General features: G+C 48.4%; 1 protein-coding gene across 1 annotated transcript in view; it reads right to left on the reverse strand.

Annotated features, from left to right (window-relative positions):
• Positions 1-2598: 2598 nt before the first annotated feature.
• The window catches only part of THEM4 (thioesterase superfamily member 4), a 35593-nt gene continuing 16466 nt past the window's right edge, over positions 2599-21725 (reverse strand). The window contains exons 3-6 of the mRNA XM_075562169.1: positions 20820-20979; positions 20042-20152; positions 13898-14022; positions 2599-7225 (exon numbers count right to left, since the gene is read on the reverse strand). Coding sequence (XP_075418284.1) covers positions 7185-7225; positions 13898-14022; positions 20042-20152; positions 20820-20979 — 437 coding nt within the window. The 3' untranslated portion in view covers positions 2599-7184. The remainder of the gene's footprint in view (positions 7226-13897; positions 14023-20041; positions 20153-20819; positions 20980-21725) is intronic.

The following is a 21725-nucleotide window of genomic DNA, read 5'->3' on the forward strand; positions in this document are numbered from 1 at the left end:
GTGCTGGAGCTGCTGTGTGGAGACCCCTGCCAGCATTGAAATGCTTACACGCTGATTCTGCTTTCCTCCTGCAGTCGCATCATAGTGTGTGTTTTGTGAGATGGAGGAGGACTTTGTGGATTGGTGTTGGACATATGGGTTAATGTTGGACTTGTGGGTTTGGGCAGCACTGGGTTGGGATGTTTTCTTGATGCGCATTCACCCTTTATATAAAACACTCTCTTATACATATGAGTTTCTGTGGATTTGTTTCTCTAAAATACCCAGACTAATACAGCAGGATAAACAATCTGGAGATGAAAACAACGGGACTGACTGACGGTTCCAGGGAGACGCGGGATAAGAGGACGTGGGGGAAAGGAAGTGGGTGTTAACAAACCCAGGGATAAGGGAACAACAAGTGATCCAAAATTGATGGCGAGGAGGATGTAGGAGGCCTGATGGGGCTTTATCAAGGACACTGTAACTGAGAGGAACTACTGAAACCCAAATGAAGGCTGAGCATGATAGTGGGACAAGAGGAAAGTAAAAGGAAATAGAGGAAGGGACTAGGAGGCAAAGGGCATTTATAGAGGGTATAAATACAGGCATGCACAAATGTAAATATATTTATATAGGATGATGGGGAAATAGATCTATATACATATATGTCTAGGTTTAGTATTAAGGTCACTGATAGACATTGGCCTACACTCAATTACTCCCTCAATGCAAGAATACTTTGTTCTATTAAACTGGCATTCCCTGATGCTCACCTTCCCAACATGAGCGCTGAAGACAAAGACCCGCAAATGTGGTGAAGAAAGCTGATGGTGCCTGGCTATCAAAAGAGAGAGCTTCTGGGGTCTTAAAGCCCTGAAGATAAACAAGTGGCCATCTAGCTGAGAAGCAACAAAGCCCCATATGGAAGAAGCACACCAGCCTGTGTGATCACAAGGTGTCAATAGGATCAGGTATCAGGCATCAAAGAACAAAATATCATATCATTGTGAATGAGGTGGCATGCAGAGTGGAGACCCAAAGCCCATCTGTAGGCAACTGGACATCCCCTTACAGAAGGGTCTCGGGGAGGAGGCGAGCCAGTCAGGGTGCAGTGTAGCAAGGATGAAACATACAACTTTCCTCTAGTTCTTTAATGCTTCCTCCCCACTCCCCCCACTATCATGATCCCAATTCTACCTTACAAATCTGGCTAGACCAGAGCATGTACCCCGGTACAGATCAAAGCTGGAATCAGAAGGAATCCAGGACAGATGAACCCCTCAGGACCAATAAAGAGAGTAGAGATACCAGGAGGGGGAGGGGAAGGTGGGGGAGAAACCAATCACAAGGATCTACATATAACCCACTCCCTGCAGGATGGACCAAAGAAAAGTGAGTGAAGGGAGACATCAGACAGTGTAAGACATGAAAAAAATAGTAGTAATTTATAAATTATCAAGGGTATGTGAGAGAGGGAGGGTGGGGGAGGAAGGGGAGAACTGAGGTACTGATACCAAGGGCTGAAGTAGAAAGAAAAATGTTTTGAGAATGATGATGACAACAAATGTCCAAATATGCTTGACACAATGGATGGATGGATGGATTGTGATGAGTTGTATGAGCCCCCAATAAAATGATTAAAAAAAAGAATTTGTATATTCAGTGAGTGAACATGTGAGCCTTCTGCTATATTCAATCCTCTCTTAAGAAACAGAGAAATAATAAATAATAAACCCACCTCGTTTCTGGAACTGGGAGTCTCAATATTGGTTTTATTTTTCAAATATAGTGAACGGTTGGTTTTCCAATTTGTGATTTATTTGATACCAACTCCCCTCCCCTAATGGTGTTTCAACAGTGTGCTTCAGCTTTCCTGCACAGCCAGGAAACAGGAAAACAAACTCACGCACCCGCTGCCATCAAGGCGATTCCGACTCAGGGTGGCCCTATAGGACAGGGGAGAACTGCTCCTGTGGGTTTCCGAGACTGGAACTCTTCGTGGAGTAGAAAGCTCTTTCTCCTTCGGAACGGCAGGTGCTTTTGAACTACCGAGATTTTGGGTCACAGCCCAAAGACTTGCACATTTGCTACATAAGAATCTTCAGGGACACTCCCGACTCAGGGTAGAATGGCATAGTTTGAGATCACCAATACATTAGTAATTTTTGTTTCTCAAAAGATCAATATCATTTTATTTTCTAATTGATTTTAAGAGCTTTCTGCCAGGGCCTTCTCTGGACAATGAATAGAATGTCTGAGACATATTGGTGTTACACTTAGCATAAGAAACAAACCAGGACCTACTTATGAATTGTTGTATATGTCATGTTCAAGGGCACAAGATTGAAATGCTTCTCTTTTTTTTAGCATGACCATATCTTTATTCTTTTAAAAAGTCATTTTATTGGGGCTCATAAAACTCTTATCACAATCCATACATACATCAATTGGGCAAAGCACACCTATGTATTTGTTGCCCTCATTATGCCCAAAATTCGCCTTCCGCCTGGGTTCCTGGAATCAGCTCCTCATTTTCCTTTTTTCCATCCTCTTCCTCCTCCCCCCCCCCACTCATGAACACTTAATAACTTATAAATTAGTAATTTTAACCCCTAATCCAGAATCGATTACAACTAACAACAGTCTCCTTTATCCGTTATCTATTGCTCACCAATTACACTAATGTTGATGGCGTAGTGATTGTGTTGGGCTGCTAACCGCAAGGTCAGCAGTTCAAAACCACTAGCTGCTCCTCAGGAGAAAAAATGAGGCTTTCTCCTCCCACGAAGTTAGTCTTGGAAACCTGCAGGGGCAGTTCTTCCTTGTCCTATAGGGTTGCTGTGAATTCGCATTAGCCCCAGGGCAGTGATTGATGTCTACATTATGGCAGCTACTTTTAGCATCTTGAAATGTCTTGTCTGACACTGTTTCTGAAGAATCCAGAAGAACCTTAGCTGGATGTCTCTGGCCCAGGGTCCCTCAGGAGGTTCAGTGAAGCTGTTGGTCAGGGCTGTCGTCTCTCTCTGGAGACTTGACAGGCTCTGGAGGCTTGTCCTTCCCACCTGGCTTCTCCACAGGGTGCCCTTGGCCTGCTCTTCTTCCACCTGTCCAGCAAGTGGTCCAAGGAGAGGAGAAGTAAGATGGAAGCCCCACCCTTTCTAGCTGAATCTTGGAACCGACATTCCCTCAGGCTTGCCTGATTCTGTTCCTGGGATGGGAAGGAGGAAGCATTTTTGCTTAGGGGGCATAGAGTTCATTTTAATGGTGGTGGAACAAGTTGGAGAGGGATATCAGTAATACTTGTACAACATGAAGAGTTTAATCAATAGCACTGAATTATACATGTAACAAGTTGTTGAACTGGAGAATGTTTTGTCCTGTATGTTTTTGCCAAAATTGAAAAAAATTACATAGTAATGAGTACAAGGAAGAAGAAAATGTTCTAAAATTGACTGTGGTAAAGATTGTACAACTCGATATGATCGAACTATTGAACTGTGTGATATGTGGATGAAGTGCCAATAAAACTGTCAAAGGACAAAGAACATGCAGAGGGATAATTCTGTGTCCACAGGGCGGCTGTGCATTTGAGAGGGCTCCGTGGGGTGGGCTTTAGTGGGTGGGTTTCCACAGAAAGCATGCTGTCCCAAGGCTTCAGGATTGGATGAAAGATTGGGAAGAGAGGGGACGATTGACAGAGCCCAGCCCCTTCCAGGGCACTTTCCAAGTCCTCCCAGTTTCTAGAGGGAAGGCACTGCCACGCTCAACTGAGGGGTCTCCGTGGGGGCCTTTCTGGCAGCCCAGAGACCACAGCTTCCAGGACTTGGGCCTTCCTTGGGCTCGGTCATCTCCGTCAGTCTGCTCTGGCAGCAGAGGCCGCCCAGTTGCTCTTTGGGAGATGGATCAGGGTGAGAGTCCCACAAGGCTGGCCCTAATTTATGAGGCTGAGCCATAGGAAATTGTCAGAATTCATCTAACCTTTGTAATGGGTGATTTCATGATTCAACCTAAGCTTTCTTTTTTTTTTTCAACCTAAGCTTTCAAAGAGAGTAAAGACACGCAAGAAATGGAAACTCAGAACCTCGTTTGTATTTGGAAGCAGAATGTATTCTCCAGAACATTCGTTTACCCCCACCCCCTCCCCATTCACTTTTCAGGCTTATCTAAGCTCCACCAGTGATGATATTGTGTTGATAAGAATCCAACCTGAGCAATTTAAAGGCAGCCACTGGCTTAATCTGTAACATCAGCTCCACTCCTGCAGGAACTAGCCTCAACCAGTTGCAGGACTGTCTATACTGTCATGTCCACCCAGGCACTGAAGCGGGACTGCAAAACCAGAGGCTTCTGGCATAGCTTGATGAAAATGTAAAGTACATGATGCCTTTGTGGGGGTGGGACCATGCAAATAAGGTGAATGGATCTCTAACAAGGGGTTCTTCAATTCTGCCATCTAGCTAGGATCAAAAGTGAGCAAACCCCAGAGCTAAGAGGGAAACCTCATCCCCATGATGAGCTAGTTAGAGAGTATATTCTTTGGACACAGGGTCCAAAGGATCTGTGAGCCAGGAGACAGAGCGCGAGCTGTGACATCAGAGATGGTGCAAGACAGCAGGAAACAGCGGCAGAGAAATGGTGGCGGCGGGTGGCACCATGGATCTGCCCGTGCAGAGCGAGAGCTGAGCACCTGGGGGCTAGGCTCACAAGTGGAGTAGGATGCCTCTGGGCACTTGTCAGAACTAGAGCTTTCTAACTCTTGCCTGAGCAGGGCCTGGTGACAGATGGCAAAAAGAGGTTGTTATGATCAAAGAACTGCTCTCGGAGAGCTCCTGAGCCTGAATTGTCACGTATTCCTTCTCTGAGAGACTCTAGAAGGTATTGAAGGGTGGGGGAACGAGGAAGCTCCAAACCCGTAGGGCTTGTTAGTCTAGAGAGAAGGCACACACACACACACACACACACACACACACACACACACACACACACAGCATCAGAGTTAAGGCACACGTTTATTAAGGCAGAGTCACTTCAAGAGAAATGAAGCAGGTTCCTTTGAGTTGAGAAGGCTTCCATAAGCACAGATAAGATACACTTTACTGTGTGGGTGTGGCGGGGAGGGGATCCCTCATCATGAGTTCCTGAAGAGGAGGCTGTTGTCAAGGGACACGCGCCTGGCTTTTAAGGGCACTCTCACAGGGGAGGGGGGGCCCGGGAGTGGGGGCACTCTGCAGACTGGCTTATTAGTTACTCACCTCGTCCTTGGGTCTCACACAGCATCGTTTTCAGTGTGGGGGACCAGCGTCTCCACAACCGAGTGGGTCCAAGGGGCCATTGTGCCATGGAGGGGTAAAGAGAGATCAGACAAGATAGAGCATGCAAGGGCTCACCTCCTTAATCATGCCTTCAGGAGCCATGTCTGAGCAGAGAGTAATGTAGTCTCATGAGATTCTAGAATCTCGGTGAGCCCACAAGTAACAGGAAGGGGTTACACAAGAGCCATACAGGTGACAGGAAGGCACATATACACCAAGATGGGCAGGCTCTAGAGTCAAATGGCAGTCTAATCTTGATCATCTGAGTTGGCTTGACGGTAAGTGTCTTTGAGCTCTTTTGCTGGGAACAATCTATCAATCTGTACTTAGGGTGGGACAGACAGTAGGGTCTGATTGCCTTAGATGTCAGACAACCTTTAGGCGGATAACTTTCAAGCAGTTGATCTCCAAGAGTGACCATGTGTTTGCAAACAGCACCTTAAGTTTGGCAGTATTATGGGGGCCATCATGGGGAATAACTCTCACTTAGGAGACTGGAGCCCTGGCCTGCCTGACTCCTGAATGGATGAATGTTGAGTTTGTCCTCATACAATCTCTTCCTGGTTCTGTTTCCCACATTTCAGTTTTATCTGGGCTGATTTGGGTCAGCACGTCTCAGAATTCTCAAGTACAATCTTGTGCCAGAAGGTTACTGGGGTCTGGCTTTAAGGAGGAGGCCTTTACCAAGCCAGTGCTGACAGAATCCTTTGTTCATGGGCCGTAGGTTCATTCCCTTAGCACATAGTGCAGAAGACCTTTCTGTCCCTGCCAGGATGTCGTCACCAGCAAGAGCCAGGAGTGGAATTTGTCATGTGGACTTGCAATCCCTGCAGTGAACCTCCTGGATCCAGATGACTATACCATGGGAGGAGCAGCGGCAGACTCAGGACCCAGAGCAGGGAACAGAGTGATGGTCTTCCCAACCCACGCTGGCTGCTTTTGGGTGGGACTGGTTTAGAGTGGGCTGCCTCTGCACACTTAATTGAGGGGGCTGGGCTTGCTGACCTACAGAGTTTGAGCTGAATGCCTTTGGGTTGAGGCTCAGGGCAGGATGGTGTGCCCCTCTGGGCACTTATTAGCAGGCCTGAAACTTTGTGACGTCTTGGTACGAAACGACTCAAGCATTGGCATTACAATTTATTAACTCTCTTATTAAACCCTTTACCCATGAATTGTGTTGGTGAGTTTGTGTGTAGCCACTGTACTGGATATTAGAAACCAGCAAGGTAAAATGGTGGACACTGATGAAGACGTGACAGTGTCGCAACTGGTAAAAGGGCTGGTGAGGGGAGGGATGCCTGACCTCCAGCACACAGGGATCAGCCTTGGGCTGCTGCTGCTGCTGCTGCTGCTGCTGCCAAGACTCCCCTCCCACTGCCTTGCGGAATTGCAGGGGCCAGGTGCCTCCGCCACACCATTTCGAAACTAGCCCAAAAGACGTGTTTGTTCAGATACAAGAAAGGAACACTGTCATTTACTATGTGCGCATATGGAGACATGCCTTCACCCACACATTCCTTCCTTTCTTCTTGTGTGCCCACGTCGACAGGAGCAGGAACATTTTTAAAAACAAACTTTTCCTGCAGGCTACAGTGGTGCAGACCTCCGGCTGGCAGGACCATAGGGAGTAGGTTCAAATTTCGGGGGAAAGTCTAGATACTCATCCTTAGGGGGCACAGAATGTTGCTGCAGCTTTCTCAGGGGGGCTTCTGTGCCCACGGGGTCGGGGGTCAGGTCCCTGGAGGCTGTCCAGGAACGCTGTTGGTGTTAGCAGGCTTCTCGCTTGGGGCGTCTGGCAGTGGGTGAGAAGGGACCCGAGTGGAGCCAACAGCTTCCTCTTGCTGAGGGTGGGCGTTAGGCAGAAAGGTGAGGATTTTACCGGAAGGGCTTTCATACTAAACTTTTCCCAGGGTCCAGCTTTATAAATAAGCCTGCGCAAGCAAAACAAGAGAAGACAATTGTAAGTCATCCAGCTTCCGTCTCATGGTGCTACTCTAAGAGAAATAGATGCATATAGATTCATATTTGTACCTTCCATCTGTTTGCTCACTCTATTTTCTTTTCCTCCAGTCAAGTTAAGAATCAAATTTTGACTATCACAGTCCTGCGTGACTTCACCCTGAGCAAGCAGTTCACTCTCAGCCGGCCCTCTCAGGGTTCATTAGCACTGCCATTAGAGAGAGGGGAGTGTCCGGTCTTGGCATAACAGACTCCATTTTGAGTCCAGCACCTCCATCTTAGCTCTCAAGACTGCCCCCTAACTGACCTCCCCTCCCCTGCTCAACCCCAAATTCCCGGAACCAGCTTGTCCCAAAGCCAGAATGTTTTCTGAAGATATGGCCGCTCCACCCGTCACTGACATATAGATAAGATCAACGTCCTTTTCCCTTCTGAAGCACCTGTGTGTGCAGATCCTCCCCAGCTGTGCCTGCCAGCAGTGGGCATAAAAACGCCACCAGGATTTTTTCCTGGCGCGGCTTCAATAGCTCCATACCCTGAGTTGGTGAACCTGCCCGCAAGCTTCTCAATAAAGCCTGCTTCCTTGATTCTGTTTCCACGTCCAAATAAACCTTATAGGAAGTAGAGGACAGGAACATTAAAATCGAGCCATCTGGTCCTTTGATGATAGTGAACAGTCCCAGTGAGGCTGCAGGTACAACCCATCGCCCGGAATGGAGTTGTCCTGGAAGCCGTGGAGGCAATTCATGCCTGGAAAATAGCTGGTACTTAAGAGGAAAAGCAAACTTCTTATGTAAGACACAGAGCGCTCCTCATACAGAGAAAAAAGAACGTGACTGCATCCACACGAACAACATTTGTTTATCGGTAATATACCTTACAAGAAACCGACAACTTATTACTGGATATAAGGAGTGATTTAACATAAACTACATAAAGAACGTCCACAAATCGGCAAGGAGAGGATAAGAGAGAATAAACAGCAAAAGAGGCTGACCCCGGCAGACTCCCTCTAGTCACCAACAGGGACCCGCCCAGCTTCAGCATCAGACAGACTACTGAGGATCGAACCATGGTGTGATGCCATACTTGACCTCTCTCTTGACTGAACTTGCATTTGCTTTGGCTCAAATATTTCTTGATTGCTCCAAGGCAGAAATTTCTTCTTTGGCTTTTTAAATATTGTTGGTGGTCTTTTCTTTCTTATGCTTTATTTGTATATTATTATTGTTTCCTTCTTTCGGCTTCATTTTGTTTTTATTGTTTCTGTTAGGTCTCCTAGTTTAAGAAGCACAGGAGTGGATGCGTAGAGACAATAACCGATGCAGTGGTTTATCTGGAATGGGCTGGGGCGAGGGGAATTGGGGAGCAATCAATGAATGTGGGAGGGGGAAGAGAGCATTAGAACTGATTGTGATGATGTATATGCAACTACTTTTAAAAGCAGTTTAACGATGGAAGTGTATGGTATGTGAATATTATATCAAGAAAACCACTCATAAGAAAAAAGAGAAGGCAGAGCTGACCTGTGGTGGTGACCAGGGGTGGAGGAGGAAGAGTCTTTCTTAGGGGCACTGAGCTCATGGGAATGGCGGTGGAGCAATTGGAGAGGGGTCTCAATAATGGTTGTACATCAGAAAGAGTATAGTCAACGACAGTGAATAATACATGTAGAAGTTGTTGAGTTGGAGAATGTTTCATTGGGTATATTTCTGCCAACATTGGAAAAAAAACATGAACATTGGAAAAAAAACATGAATAACAATGAGTACAAGGAAAAAGAAAATGTTCTAAAATGGATTGTGGTAAAGATTGTACAACTCTTCTTGATATGGTTGAACTATTGAACTGTATGACATGTGGACGAAGTGCCAATAAAACTTAAAAAGAGAGAGACTGAATAGACAAACAGGACATACAGCTGGTCCATAAACCTAGGAAGATCGGCAAGCCTACATGTGACCAGCGAAGCACAACTCAAGGTCACGAGGAGGTAACAATTTATAACTTTTTGATTGAAACAATGAAGAAGTTTGACTTTATCAGTTGCTGGAGATGACTGGGATCAAAAGAATTTCATATTGCCTGTGGGAGTGTGATTTGATACAACTTTACACATCAATCCAATATCCCTTGCAAAGCTGAACATGCACATACCCTATAATGGTGAAATTCTTTTTCCCCTCTTTTTTTACATTTTATTAGGGGCTCATACAACTCTTATCACAGTCCATACATATACATACATCAATTGTATAAGGCACATCTGCACATTCCCTGCCCCAAACATCCTCAAAGCATTTGCTCTTCACTTAAGCCCTTTGCATCAGGTCCTCTTTTTTTTCCCCTCCCTCCCCGCTCCCCCCTCCCTCATGTGCCCTTGGTAATTTATACATCGTTATTTTGTCATATCTTGCCCTATCCAGAGTCTCCCCCCCCCCTTCTCTGCCGTCCATCTCCCAGGGAGGAGGTCACATGTGGATCCTTGTAATCAGTTCCCCCTTTCCAACCCACCCACAATGGTGAAATTCTACTCGTAAGAATGTGCCAAGTTCTTGCCTGTGTGTCTCACTGAGTGACATGAGGGAAAATGCTACAGGAGCCCCCTCACCCCCCCCCCCCCACAGGCCCCTCCACCGGGCGAGAGGGCACGCCCACTGTGGCACAGCTACAGGTAAACAACAAATGATCGTGGTACAGTGAATTCCTAGCCATAACCCAAGTCACTGCCGTAGGGATGATCCCAATGTGCAGTGATCCTAGAGAGCAGTGGTTCTCAACCCCCCTCTGGGGGTCAAAGGATCCTTTCATAGGGGCTGCCCGATTCATAACCCTAGCAAAATGACCATCATGAAGTAGCAATGAAAATAACTTTACGGTTGGGGGTCCCTACCACACGAGGAGCTGTGTGAAAGGTTGCGAACCACTGCTCTAGAGGGCTTCCAAGAATGCATTTTTATGGGATCAAGCCACTTCGTTTTTCTCCCATGGAGCAGCTGGCGGGCTTGATGAACCAACCTTGCAGTTAGTAGACCAATGCGTACCCCACAGAGGCACTAGGGCTCTTGGTATTTCCTACCAAGCGCCTGGGTGTGGCTGTGCACACATGAAGGGTTTTGAGGCTCGCTAGGGGAAGCGGAGAGCTGGGTAATAACATTAATATGGCCCACTGCATCCAGCTGGGGTGGGATCATGCAAATAAGGTAGATCTCTAGCTGGGGATTGGTCAGTTTTGCCATCCGACTGGGTTTAAAATGAGCCATCTCAGAAGCAGGGAAATGGATCTCACTGTCATTAAGAAAGAAGAGGCAGGAGTGTCAAGCTGCCTTTGGACTTCAAGACCCTGCACAATGAAAGGCCTTGATCCATGTCACAGAGTGGTGTGACGGGAGGGAAGGTGAGATGCAGGGGGCGGCAGAACAAGAGCACAGAAGCAGAGTGGTGGGCTTCCTGACTGACCGAGCATGAAAATAGTGCCTTCAGGAAGGAGGCTTGCTTTGAGTGAGGTGCTTCTTGGGCATTTTGTTGGGGGAACCTAGGCTTGCTGACCCACACAGCTAGAGCCGAGTGCCCTGAGATTAGGGCTGTCTGGCAGAAACGGTATTTAGCCACTGCAAAGAATGATCACACCCAGCAGAGGCAGTAGAGTGGGGTGGTAGACATGGTTAGGCTCAGAAATGGTAAAGAAATGGGAAGGTGGAGGCACGTCTGACCTCTGCTTCATGAGATGCAGCCTGGACTGCTGCTGATTCTCCTCTTCCTGCCTTAGGAAGTTAGAGCGCATCAGATGCTACGCCCAGGGCGGTGTTACCTCGATACAGCAGTCATGTGAGTGAACCACACCGCCGACAACATGGCTGAGCCTCGGGTAGCAGAACGCGGCGTGGACACAGAGCTCCAGAAGAACACGCCGCACCTCCTCTGTGAGACACAGATGGACTTGAACGCACGTTCCTCGAGCCCCTCCTTCGTGCCACACTGATTTTTAGGTAGGCGCGTGTGTATGTATATATAGTAGTAACGCGGACAACATGACAAGACAAAGAATGAAAATAAATTCTGGGTTGCAGTTCTTGTGGGGCTTAAAGGAGGGCATGTAGAAGACATTAGGATTTGGGTTCTTGTTTGTTGGGAGGCACTTGGGGTTGATTATTAACTAAATGCATAAAAACAGTAGGGAATGAAGGCAGGCAAATACAAGGTGGCCATTCAGGTAGCAACTAGCCCTGGTGGCAAAGAGGCTCAGGCGCATGGCCGCTCAGCAGCAGACAGACGAGGCCATCTGCTTCTCTAAGACTGACTGCTTTGGGGCCCCCAGGGGGCAGTCCTACTCTGTCCCCTACCGTTGATGTTGATCAGAATCGACAACGGGTGAGTACTCATGGACTCAAACCTGTGTGTCCTAAATCAAGGGCAAATCTGTGTATCTGAGAGCCCGTAAATAAAAAAGAAAATGGACAAAAACACTGGTATCTCAGCCAACGTATCCAAACCCGAAGCCGATGGAGGCGAGGCTGTCGCAGCCCCTCCCAACACAGGCTGTTGGAGCGCGAGCTGGGAACGGTACGGTGTTCACGGTGGGGACAGTGCCACCAGAGACGCCTGCTGGGAGGGACCAGGTCTCCCAGACATCGGGGAAAGGTGGGTTCCTTTTTCCTCTTTTTTAATAGTAAATATTTACTGGTGTACCCAAATGGCCTTCTTTATCTTCCCAAACCATCCAGACATCATACCATTCCACAGTTCAGTCCTAGAAAGCAATGTGGGCCAACTGCTACCACAATCAGTTTCAAAATATTTTCTTCCTTCCTGAACACCTTGATATCAGCTCCCCCTGGGCCCCCCTTATCTCCCCTACCATACCCGCCCCAAGAACACTTATTCTAGTTATTTTCTCTATAGATTCACCTATCCTGGCTTTCATATACTGAAACACAGAGAAAAATACATAACAGAGCCCAGAAGGCTACCAACAGTGACCACATGCAACAGAGAGAAACCCCAATACGAAAAAAACCAACCCCACAGAAAATATTAAAAGCTAAATCAAGCACAAAGTGTCTCAAAAGGGAGATCAAATGACGAAACTTTTCTTAACGGGAGCTTCTCATCTTGTGTAAGCCTTCCCCCGGCTGTGGAGCAGATGGGGATGGACAGCGCTTTCATAGGGTTTCTGAGACTCTGGAGCGTGATGGGAGCAGGCAGCCTCCTCTTTCCCCAGGGCGCGGCTGTTGGGTTTGAGCCCGACCTGGCAGTTAGCAGCCCCTGTCTAACCTACAGTGCCACCAGGGCTCCTCTGGGCAAGCCATAGGCTCCTACAACCCTTTACCCCGTTACGACAGCCACCCGGCCACATTCAAAAGGCCGACAAGAGTAGACGGTGGAACCTCCAACTACCCAGTTCCCTCCTGAGGCAAGCAGTATGAATGGGTGTGAGCTCTTGAGGCAGTTTAGGGAGATGGGTATTTTGTTTTGAGGTAACTTCAAGCTTGCAGAAAAACCGCGAGAGTAGTACAATGAATGATTTCCCATGAACCACTGGAGAGGAACGTGCCACGGTGTGGGCAAATGAGAACGCCCGTCAGTTATTCAGTACAACACGATTTATAAGAGCAAACAGGGGAAGCATACACGCCGCATACTGCCAATCCCAATCCAGTCCCACGGAATTCCTTCTTGGTTTCTCTCTTTCCGTATTGACGGCTCCATTTCCCGATAGCACATTCACTGATTGGCCCTCCTGCATGTGTCATCCATCCCCCCTTCCTCCTCCATTTGGGAGCTGATGTCCTGCAGAGCCACACTCCTGTGCAGACCCTCCCCAGTCCTCTGGGCTCTGCCACTCCCGCCAGGTCACCCCCCACCCCCCTCATGTCTGCGCCACTGACTGGCTCTGGGATCGATCCTTTGCCATGAAGGCAGGGGTGAAAGGGAGAGAGGGGAAAGGGAAGAGGGGAGAAGAACAGAGGAGAAGGCAGGAAGGAGGACTGAGCCTTCTTTTTCACATTAATGATAACGCACTGCCCTGCCCTTTGCATTTTTCAGTCAGTTTTATTAGCGAGTGCTCCATTTCATACATGATTCTGTTTTATGGGCGCAATAGTGTATTTTGTGCATGGACGTCGTTGTTGTCCCACCTTTTGCTGTTGCAAATAGCACTTCCATCAGTACCACAACCGCTGGCCTCCTGAGGAAGCATTTCCATTATAATTCGCACACGGTAGTGTAAGAGCCAGGCACGTCTAGTCACGTCGGACTCACGGCGAGTGGAACTGCTACACAGGGTGCTCAGGGACCGGTGTTTCAGATGTAGACTGTCAGCTCTTTATTCTAAGCTCCCTTTGGGTGGATCTGAATCTCGCAATTAACATCCCAGTGAATGTTATTATACCTGTCAGATAAAGTTCTGGAAACGGGTCAAAGACTGTGTCATTTTGACAGATCTTGGCAAACCATTCTCTACCAGCAACGTATAAGAATACCTTTAATAACAACAATAACAACAACCATAAAATACCTTTACCGTGTTCTTTGTGTGGCAGAGTCAGACATCCTTATTTCTGGGCATGTATGGCTTATCAAGCAGAGCAGCACGAGAAGAAAAAGAGGGGAGAGAGCGAGCTGGAGGGGGAGCAGTGTCTGACCTGTCCCCTCTGTGTGCAGGGTCTTCTCATCAGCGCTTCGAATGGCACAGGAAAGGTAGTACTTCCTCCCTTCAACTTTGTCAAGTCGGCTATCGATCACAGCCACAGAGCACAGGGGGATGGGCCTGCAGAAGGAAAACAATCCGTTTTCACCGTGTCTCGGGGACACCGAGAGATAAAGCAGTGCATGTCAAGGGGTACCAATTCACGACACTTGATATTAGAGGGTGCTGACGTGCTCAGATGAAACATTCCTTAGGCTGCCAACACAGCCAGCCCTCATGGCTCCTGGGCACAGGGCACCAGACTGCCTTGCTGCATTAGGTTCAAAGAGACGAACAGCAATTTCTGCTCCGGGTAACCGAGTCTCTCTGGAGGACCAGATCAAAGCCTGAAGGGAGCGGAAATCTTCTAAAGACGTAGAATCAGGGCCACAGGATGGTTCCAGTCGTAATAAGCAACCCTCACCAATCTCCTTTGGAATAACTGGCGAAGACAGCTTGCCATGCTAGTTGGTGCTCTCTCACAGAACTTGCTGTGATAGACAAGTTGTAGATCTTAGCTGCCCAATAAGGCAGCCACTCAGGGCTACTGAGCACATGAAATGTGCCTAAGGTGAAATGATAAACAGAAACTTTAAATGAATCTTACTTCAGTTTAAATAGCTACATGTGACCAATGGCTCCAGCCACCAGTGGGAATCCTGAAACTAGATTAAAATGTCTCTGGAGTGAAGTCAGTTGGCAGCCAGACCCAGACCGGGTAGTGCAGGGTGGTGCGTCTCCCGTTCCGACAGCACCACCATGTGGATGAGGAAGCAACTGCAGGCAGGAAGCAAGCAATCACCATGATTGTCTTGCCTTGTGTCTGCTCTTATGCCCGGCACCCTCTCCTGAGCCCCAAGATTGGACGCTCCAGCTTTGTTCTTTTAACGAGTCAAATTCAAGATTGACTAAGGTCCTGGGGACATCAGGTGGCCTTCTCTGCCCAGCATCTTACTTTCTTACCAACATTGTGCCCTTCCTCTAGCTCTCTCCCACCCCTCACCTCTCTCTTTCAGGGATGCACAACACACCCCTTCCTTTGGAGAAGCACCTCACCCCATTCTGAGCCCATGTGGGTTGACATGAGTGACCAGAGTCAGTCTTGGGACTGTTGATGGAGTTTCAGGGTTCAGTGCTTCTTCTGCACCAGCCTAGCTGGGGGCCACTGTGCATGAGGATGAAGGCGACGCAGAGGAAAGCATGGGGGAGACACAGACACAGATGACTACCTTGCATCATTGGGCGTCTGCACCTGGTCATGCCTGACCTCTCAACCACAAAGACCACTAGCTCACTGCCACTGTGTCCGCTCTGACGCACAGCGACCCTCGGGGATAGGGTAGAACTGCCCCAGTGGGTTTCCCAGATTAACTCTTTATGGGGACAGAAAGCCGGAGTAGAGAGCCTCCTCTTTCTCCCAAGGAGTGCCTGGTGGCTTTGAACTGCTGCCACTGAGGTTAGCAGACCCAGGGGTACCCCACTATGCCAACAGGGCTCTTAGGCTAGTCGGAGGGTGGTCATTAGATGATTTTATGTCAACTTGAAGATGTAGGCAAGTGTAGGGGGGAGCACAGCCCCTTCATTTTGACTTCTAGTTTAATGTGGCCGGGGAACATGCCCTGTCAGATTCTGATTCATGAACAGTATCCAGATATTTACTGTCCAGTATGTGATCGGTTTTTGTAAATGGTCTTTCTATTTTGGATATAAGTATATTTTCCTCAAATTACTGGAGGTAGGGTCTACATATGTCCAATATGTGGTGCTTATTATTTTTTTCATTTATTAAATTTCCTCTTTTAAAAAAATTCTGGGGGTCAGCTTGACATATCAGTAATTGAAAACAGGTGTTGGAACCTGTAAAAGTGGATGAGTTCCTTTCTCTCTATAGTTCTATCAACTTGACTGTGTCCGGGGAGGTACTATTTTATTAGGTACTCACAGATTTAGAATTACTATAGTAGTTTATCACTGAATTGAATCTTCTCTCCGGAAGTATGTATGGCTAGAAAGCATCAAATATTTACAGAAACTGTTTATTGATCCTTAAAATAAGCTAGTAAAACATCTATGCTTGGGGGAAGAGTTTGTTTTCGTAGACTGTCCACACAGGGTAGGTCTGGGTACCGATTGCTTACAGTAAAGACACAAAGTATCTATGACCCTGGCTCTCTGAAGGCAGTCACATAAAGCCATTTACCTCTCTCTGGGCTACACACCGGGTATTTTATCATGTAATGACTCACGTGGAGACCTGTGTTACAGGACTCTGTTTGTCAACTCTTCTGCCCCACAGCTCTCCGCTGTTCTTGTGTCAGTGTCCATACTGTTCTGTTGGCTGTGGATGCATGCATGTGTTATGCACACATTTCAAATTACATATGTATGTATGTCAAATTAGTGCATGCTGATCTTTGCTTTTAAAGGACACCGAGGTGCAGTGTGGCCTCTGGGGTAAGTGTTGGATCGCTGACCATGAGGTCTGCATTTCAAATCCACCAGGTTCTCTGCCGGAGGAAGATGAGGCTGTCTGCTCCACAGACCTCTCCAGCCTCAGCAATGAAGGCCGGGAGGCGGGTCCGATGAAAAGGAGCCTGGTGGGGCAGTGGTGGACTGCTAGCCACGAGGGCGGGCACCAGGGCGCTGCTCCTCTCGAGAAAGAGAGGGTGGGGTGGTCTGTTCAAAACCCTCCTTCTATCAAAGTGGAGGAAGCGAGTCCCCCTATGGCTCTATCAACTTGACTGTGTCCTCTGTGGTACTATTTTATTAGATACTCACAGATATAGAATTGCTTATCCAAAGATCAGCCGTTTGGTATACCCTGTCCTGGAGGGTCCTTAGGAGTTAGAATCGACTAGATGGCAGTGGGTTTGGTGTTACGTTGGTGGGATACAATGGGTTCTCTTATGTCGCCTTTCTGACTCTGGTCTTGCCAGGCTTTCAAAATTACGGGCATGCCTGCAATCTGCCCAGGGAGTTGGTAGGCTGGCTGTCCACATAAACAGTCCACCCCACAGAGCTGGTCAGGAGTGTGAGGACCTGCGAGGGAAGCTGCTCCTTACAACCGGTGAGGGCTTTGCCTCTCTAAGAAGCCAGTCTCATGGAAGATGGTTTTGGAACCTCCTGGTCAACAAGAGTCTGCAAAGGAGCCCCTCCGGCCGCTGGACCTGGCCGCTGGACCTGAGCCCCCGTGTGGAGAACCTCCTTGACTCAAACAGAAGAGCTGCATGATGGGCCAAGGGCTGCAGTGCAGAGCTGATAACACAGAAGAGGCCCAGAAGGGAACCAGAGGCAAAGAGAGTATCAGGGTGGTCGGGGCGGGCAGTCAGCACATGGCATAGAGCGAGGTGTCTCCAGTCAAGTGACTACCGGTGGACCTATGTGCCGTCAAGTTGGAGCCCATCCGGGCTGATGGCTGAGCAGAGTAAGCGGCTGTGTGGCCATGCTGGCCTGCCTTTGGCAGTGGCAGATGCCCAAGCTGTGCTGAGCGCTGTCACACTAATGCCAAGAGGGTAGAGAAAGCCTGTCCCGAGGGGGCCAGGAGGTGGCCGTGTGGAAGGATGAGAGGCTGCCAGCAGAGCCAGGGTATACACTGTCTAGGGGTCCCTGTCACACAGTTTTGCTTTGAGAGCTGCTGTTATGCGGGCTGCCCCTGGCACTAGCCAGGGTTGTCCAACCGCTGCTGGTTGAGAGTGGGTCTGTTAGTCGGGAGTGGGAGTGGTGATGGCAGACTCAGTCCAAGAGAAGAAACACAGTTGTGCCACCCTGACCTGACCATGTCCATGCTGAGGGAGAGATACCTGCGGGCACCTGATCCACCCTGTGCCCACCCATGACACAGAAAGAACCTAGATACTCCCACCACTGAGGTGATTCCGACTCGCCGTGACTCGGGGTGAAGTAGAGTCGCTCTCTCTTTAATGTTCATTGCTGCCTTCTTCACAAGAACAAATAAATGTGGAAATGGAGCCCTTATGGCGCACGTAGTAGGTTAGGGGTTGGAGCTATTAACAACCAAAGTGTCCCTAAGCAGAAGAACGCTACGCAAATCGTGGTAAAACATACAACGGAATACTACATAATCGGAGAGGGTGGTGTGAACCATTATATCACATGTAAGGACAAATACTGGATGGTCCTTCTTTTATAAGAAGACAGGCATCGATACAGAGAGACAAATGTTCCCGGGGGGCGGGGGGCGTGTTCAGGCCGGAGGGACGTGGACAAAGTGTGCTTTACAAAGACCAGTTATTTTTCATGATGGGGAAACTTGGATGTGGCCAGCATAGCATAACCAAAGTAATCCTGAGCCATGATCACCTGTGGGCACACTGGTATTCAGATGGCTACAGATGCGTACACAGGTGAGCCCGCGGAATCTCTTAGCAGGGCTCTGCTCTCCTCGCCTCTGTAACTCACACCAAATGACTGGCTGGGACTATGCAAATCGTGTGCAAGACACTGAGAGCCGACTGGTCAGTTTGGGTTGCTATATCCCTGGCTATCAGAGATCTCAGAAGCAAGCACAAAGAGAATTCTCAGGACAGGAAGAGCCACTGTTGGATCATTGGATCACATTTGAGATCCCGTCCTGAAGCGGCACAGGTGGAGACCGGGGGCCCCGGAGATCATGGGTCAGAGCTAGGGAGCCAGGCCGAGGCCGAGCAGAGGGGCCGTGCTGCTGAGAACATGAGACAGTGAGGTGGTTTGCCTGATGCTTGGAGGCCAGGGGCCACGTGGCTGAGAGGCTAAGGATCAGAGAGAGACTTGGCTGCTGACTCAGGAGAGGAGCTGCTGGGACCAGTGATGGTATCCTTACTTAATAAGCCTGACTTGGGATAAACTGTTAACTTCCCTAATCAACTCTCACAATTGTGAGGATTGTCTGTGCAGCCATTGCAATGAATTCTGGGATCCAGCAGAAGTCATGTCAGGGAGGAATGGTGGCAGCTTCTCTGGGCTTGGCCTTGAGAAAACGGCTTGGGTTTGTGTGCAGCGGGAGTCTCCTTCTCCCTGTGTAGCTAGAGGTCAGATGTGACCTCTGAGCTGTTTTGGTTGTTTCCCGCAGTGACTACAGAGGACAGAGTAGAATGGGTCCTTATGGGAGCACAAAGCCTCACTGTCCTTCTGCAGCCGCTAGTAGGTTTGAACCACCAAACTTTGTTAGCAGCCCACAAGCCCCTGCCCTGGGTAATGCAGGAGGGGTGAGCGGGTCCCTTCCGAGACCTGAGTAAGTTCCTCTGCTGTATTCTTCGGTGGGATGGAAGAACCGGGTTTACCTCCCCTCTGTCGCTGCTGGGTCATGTTCGGGTCCTCTAAGTAGTGTCTACTTGTGGGGCCTAGTCAGAACAGATGGCCGAGTCCTTATCCTGGAAAGCCTCAAGGGACTTAAGAGTGTAACCTGTGTGTTTCTGCCTGTAGCTTAGATAACTCATTTTACTGTCTGGTTATTTGTCTGTGTGAAATTACATAAAACCCTTAGACTGGATGTGGGCGCTCTGCCCTGATCACAGAGTTAGAAGTGTCTGGGACATTTTGGTCCCGACTGCAGGGTTCAAACTCATTACATACTCCCTGGGAGAAAGAGAAGCTGCCTCGCCTGTGAAGATTTACACCTATACACCAGTGACCTTAGAGAGGGTTGGTATGAGTCCGACTGAGCCCCATGGCACAGGCTGAGTGGCCTGGATGCTGTGAGAGAGTATGGAGAGGCCTGCTCCCTTTCTTGGTGCTGGACAACTCTGAGGTGCAGATCTCATTTCAGAGTCCCCAAGCCCCACCAGGCTGCAGTTACCCTCTGCAGGACTGAGAGCTCAGCAGTGGCTTTCTAACCCCCTTCCCGAGCCTGCTTCTCCTGCTCCCTTAGGAGTGTCCCCCGGGAGTGCTCCCTTCACAATCAAATCCAGATCTGCTGCTGGAGAACCTGACCTGTGACATCTACGGAGAAGCAAGAGTCCCTATGAGAAGAAAAAAATGTTCGAAAAGTGAATGTGTAATAAGGATGGTACAACGCTTCTCGATAAGACTGAACTATCAAATTGTATCATATGTGGATGAAGTGCCAATATAACGCTTAAAAAAAGAGTCCTTATGCATTTACCTTCGGAAGTTGATGTTGAGATTGCCAGTCATGATAAGTCCTCCAACTATCAATGCATTCATACCCAGCGTAGCATCAATCATGGTTGAAATGGCCCCTCCGTGGAGGAATCTAGTTACAAGAGGAGGAAAATAATGTCCTTAGAAGTTCTGATAACAGAGAGTCAGTCAGTCAGTCTCTCTTGTGTGCTTGCACACATGCATACAAAAATGATCCATCTCCACACCTTTCTTAGGAAAGATCCACTCAGCCTATGTTCAGTGTACTGAATATTAGGGCATACCATATGTCAGAATCTACTTTGTTCACAGTATTACAGTGTAGTCTTAAGCATTTGTAATGAACATGGAACTTAAAAATCAGAGCACAAGCAAGCACAAAGTTGAAATGTAATCTTGAAAACTTATATTCTGCTTTTATTAAGCCAACAAATGTGAATTATACGTTTTCCTTATTTTAAAATTTAGGAAATGTGTACATAAGATGACAAAAGAATGAATGAAAACAAAAGCAAGTAAACGCTGTAAGGCTCATGATACTGCTATCTAGTGACCACTAACATTTTAATGGGATTCCCTCAAATGATACTCTAGTGCCCAATGTCCTATACGTCTGCCTTTGAGCAATATATTGTGACCATCTTTCCCTGTCAAGGAACATACATCTACATTCCCACTTTCTTGCCTCCATGGCGGTTCAAGGACATGGAGAGAGGGCACTACGAGACAAAAGGATGGCAGACCCCCCCACCCCCCCATTTCTAGGCCATCCTGCTTACCCAGGTGGTCCTTGCAGGTAAAGACCTCCTTGAAACAAACACACGATTCTCTTTTCATGACCATTGTAGAACATCACGTATTCAAAGCCTAGGCCATCCTCAAAGCTTCTGGTGAAGAGCCTGGCCCGGTCTAGCAGGTCTTCTTTCCTAACCGCTGCACCTGCAGGGAAATAGCATGCTTAGCATGCAGCACGGAGCAGCAGGTGGGGCAGAAATGCTGTAACAGAAGCAAGCAGCTGCGCCTGCTAAAAAAATCACAGGCTGGTGGATCATTGTGTAAAATGTCAACCTGTCCACTGGGTGCAAAGTGGAGGGGACTCGGAAAGGCCAACGCCAGAGACGAGAAGAGTGAAGACCCTGAAAAACGCATGGCCACAGTCAGCCCAGTGGACTCATGGGCCACATGGACAAGCGTCTCCGTAACCCTGGGACCAGAAGAACTAGAAGGTGCCGGGCCACCACCAGCAGCTGCTCTCCAAGGGACCACTTTGAAGGTCCTGGGTAGAGTGGGAGAAAAATGTGACTCAAACTCCACGTCTGACAAATGACCAGGCTTATTGGTTGGACAGAGACTGGCCCGGGAAGTGCACTCACCACCCGGCTCAGTAGTCCACGTTCAGCCAAACGGATAGCTCTGCAATGGGAACAGGAGTAACAGGCAGGTCTCAGAATAATTAACCGCGTTAGGGCCAAAGGACAGTATTTACCTGGGGCAGCACCCCGAACTGGGTTTCCCCAAGTGGGTGAGACTGCCCTCTGGCCTAGGGAGGGCTGGAATGATTGAGGGGAGCTATGAAAGCATATACCTACACTTTACCCTGGATTATGGGCCTTGTATAGTACAAAAGGCTTTAACTGCCAAGGGTGCGCTGTGTAAATGTTTTTTTCTGAAAAGGAGGAAAATGT

This window comes from Tenrec ecaudatus, chromosome 1 (genome assembly GCF_050624435.1).
Source record: "Tenrec ecaudatus isolate mTenEca1 chromosome 1, mTenEca1.hap1, whole genome shotgun sequence".
NCBI classification, from domain to species: Eukaryota; Metazoa; Chordata; class Mammalia; order Afrosoricida; family Tenrecidae; genus Tenrec; species Tenrec ecaudatus.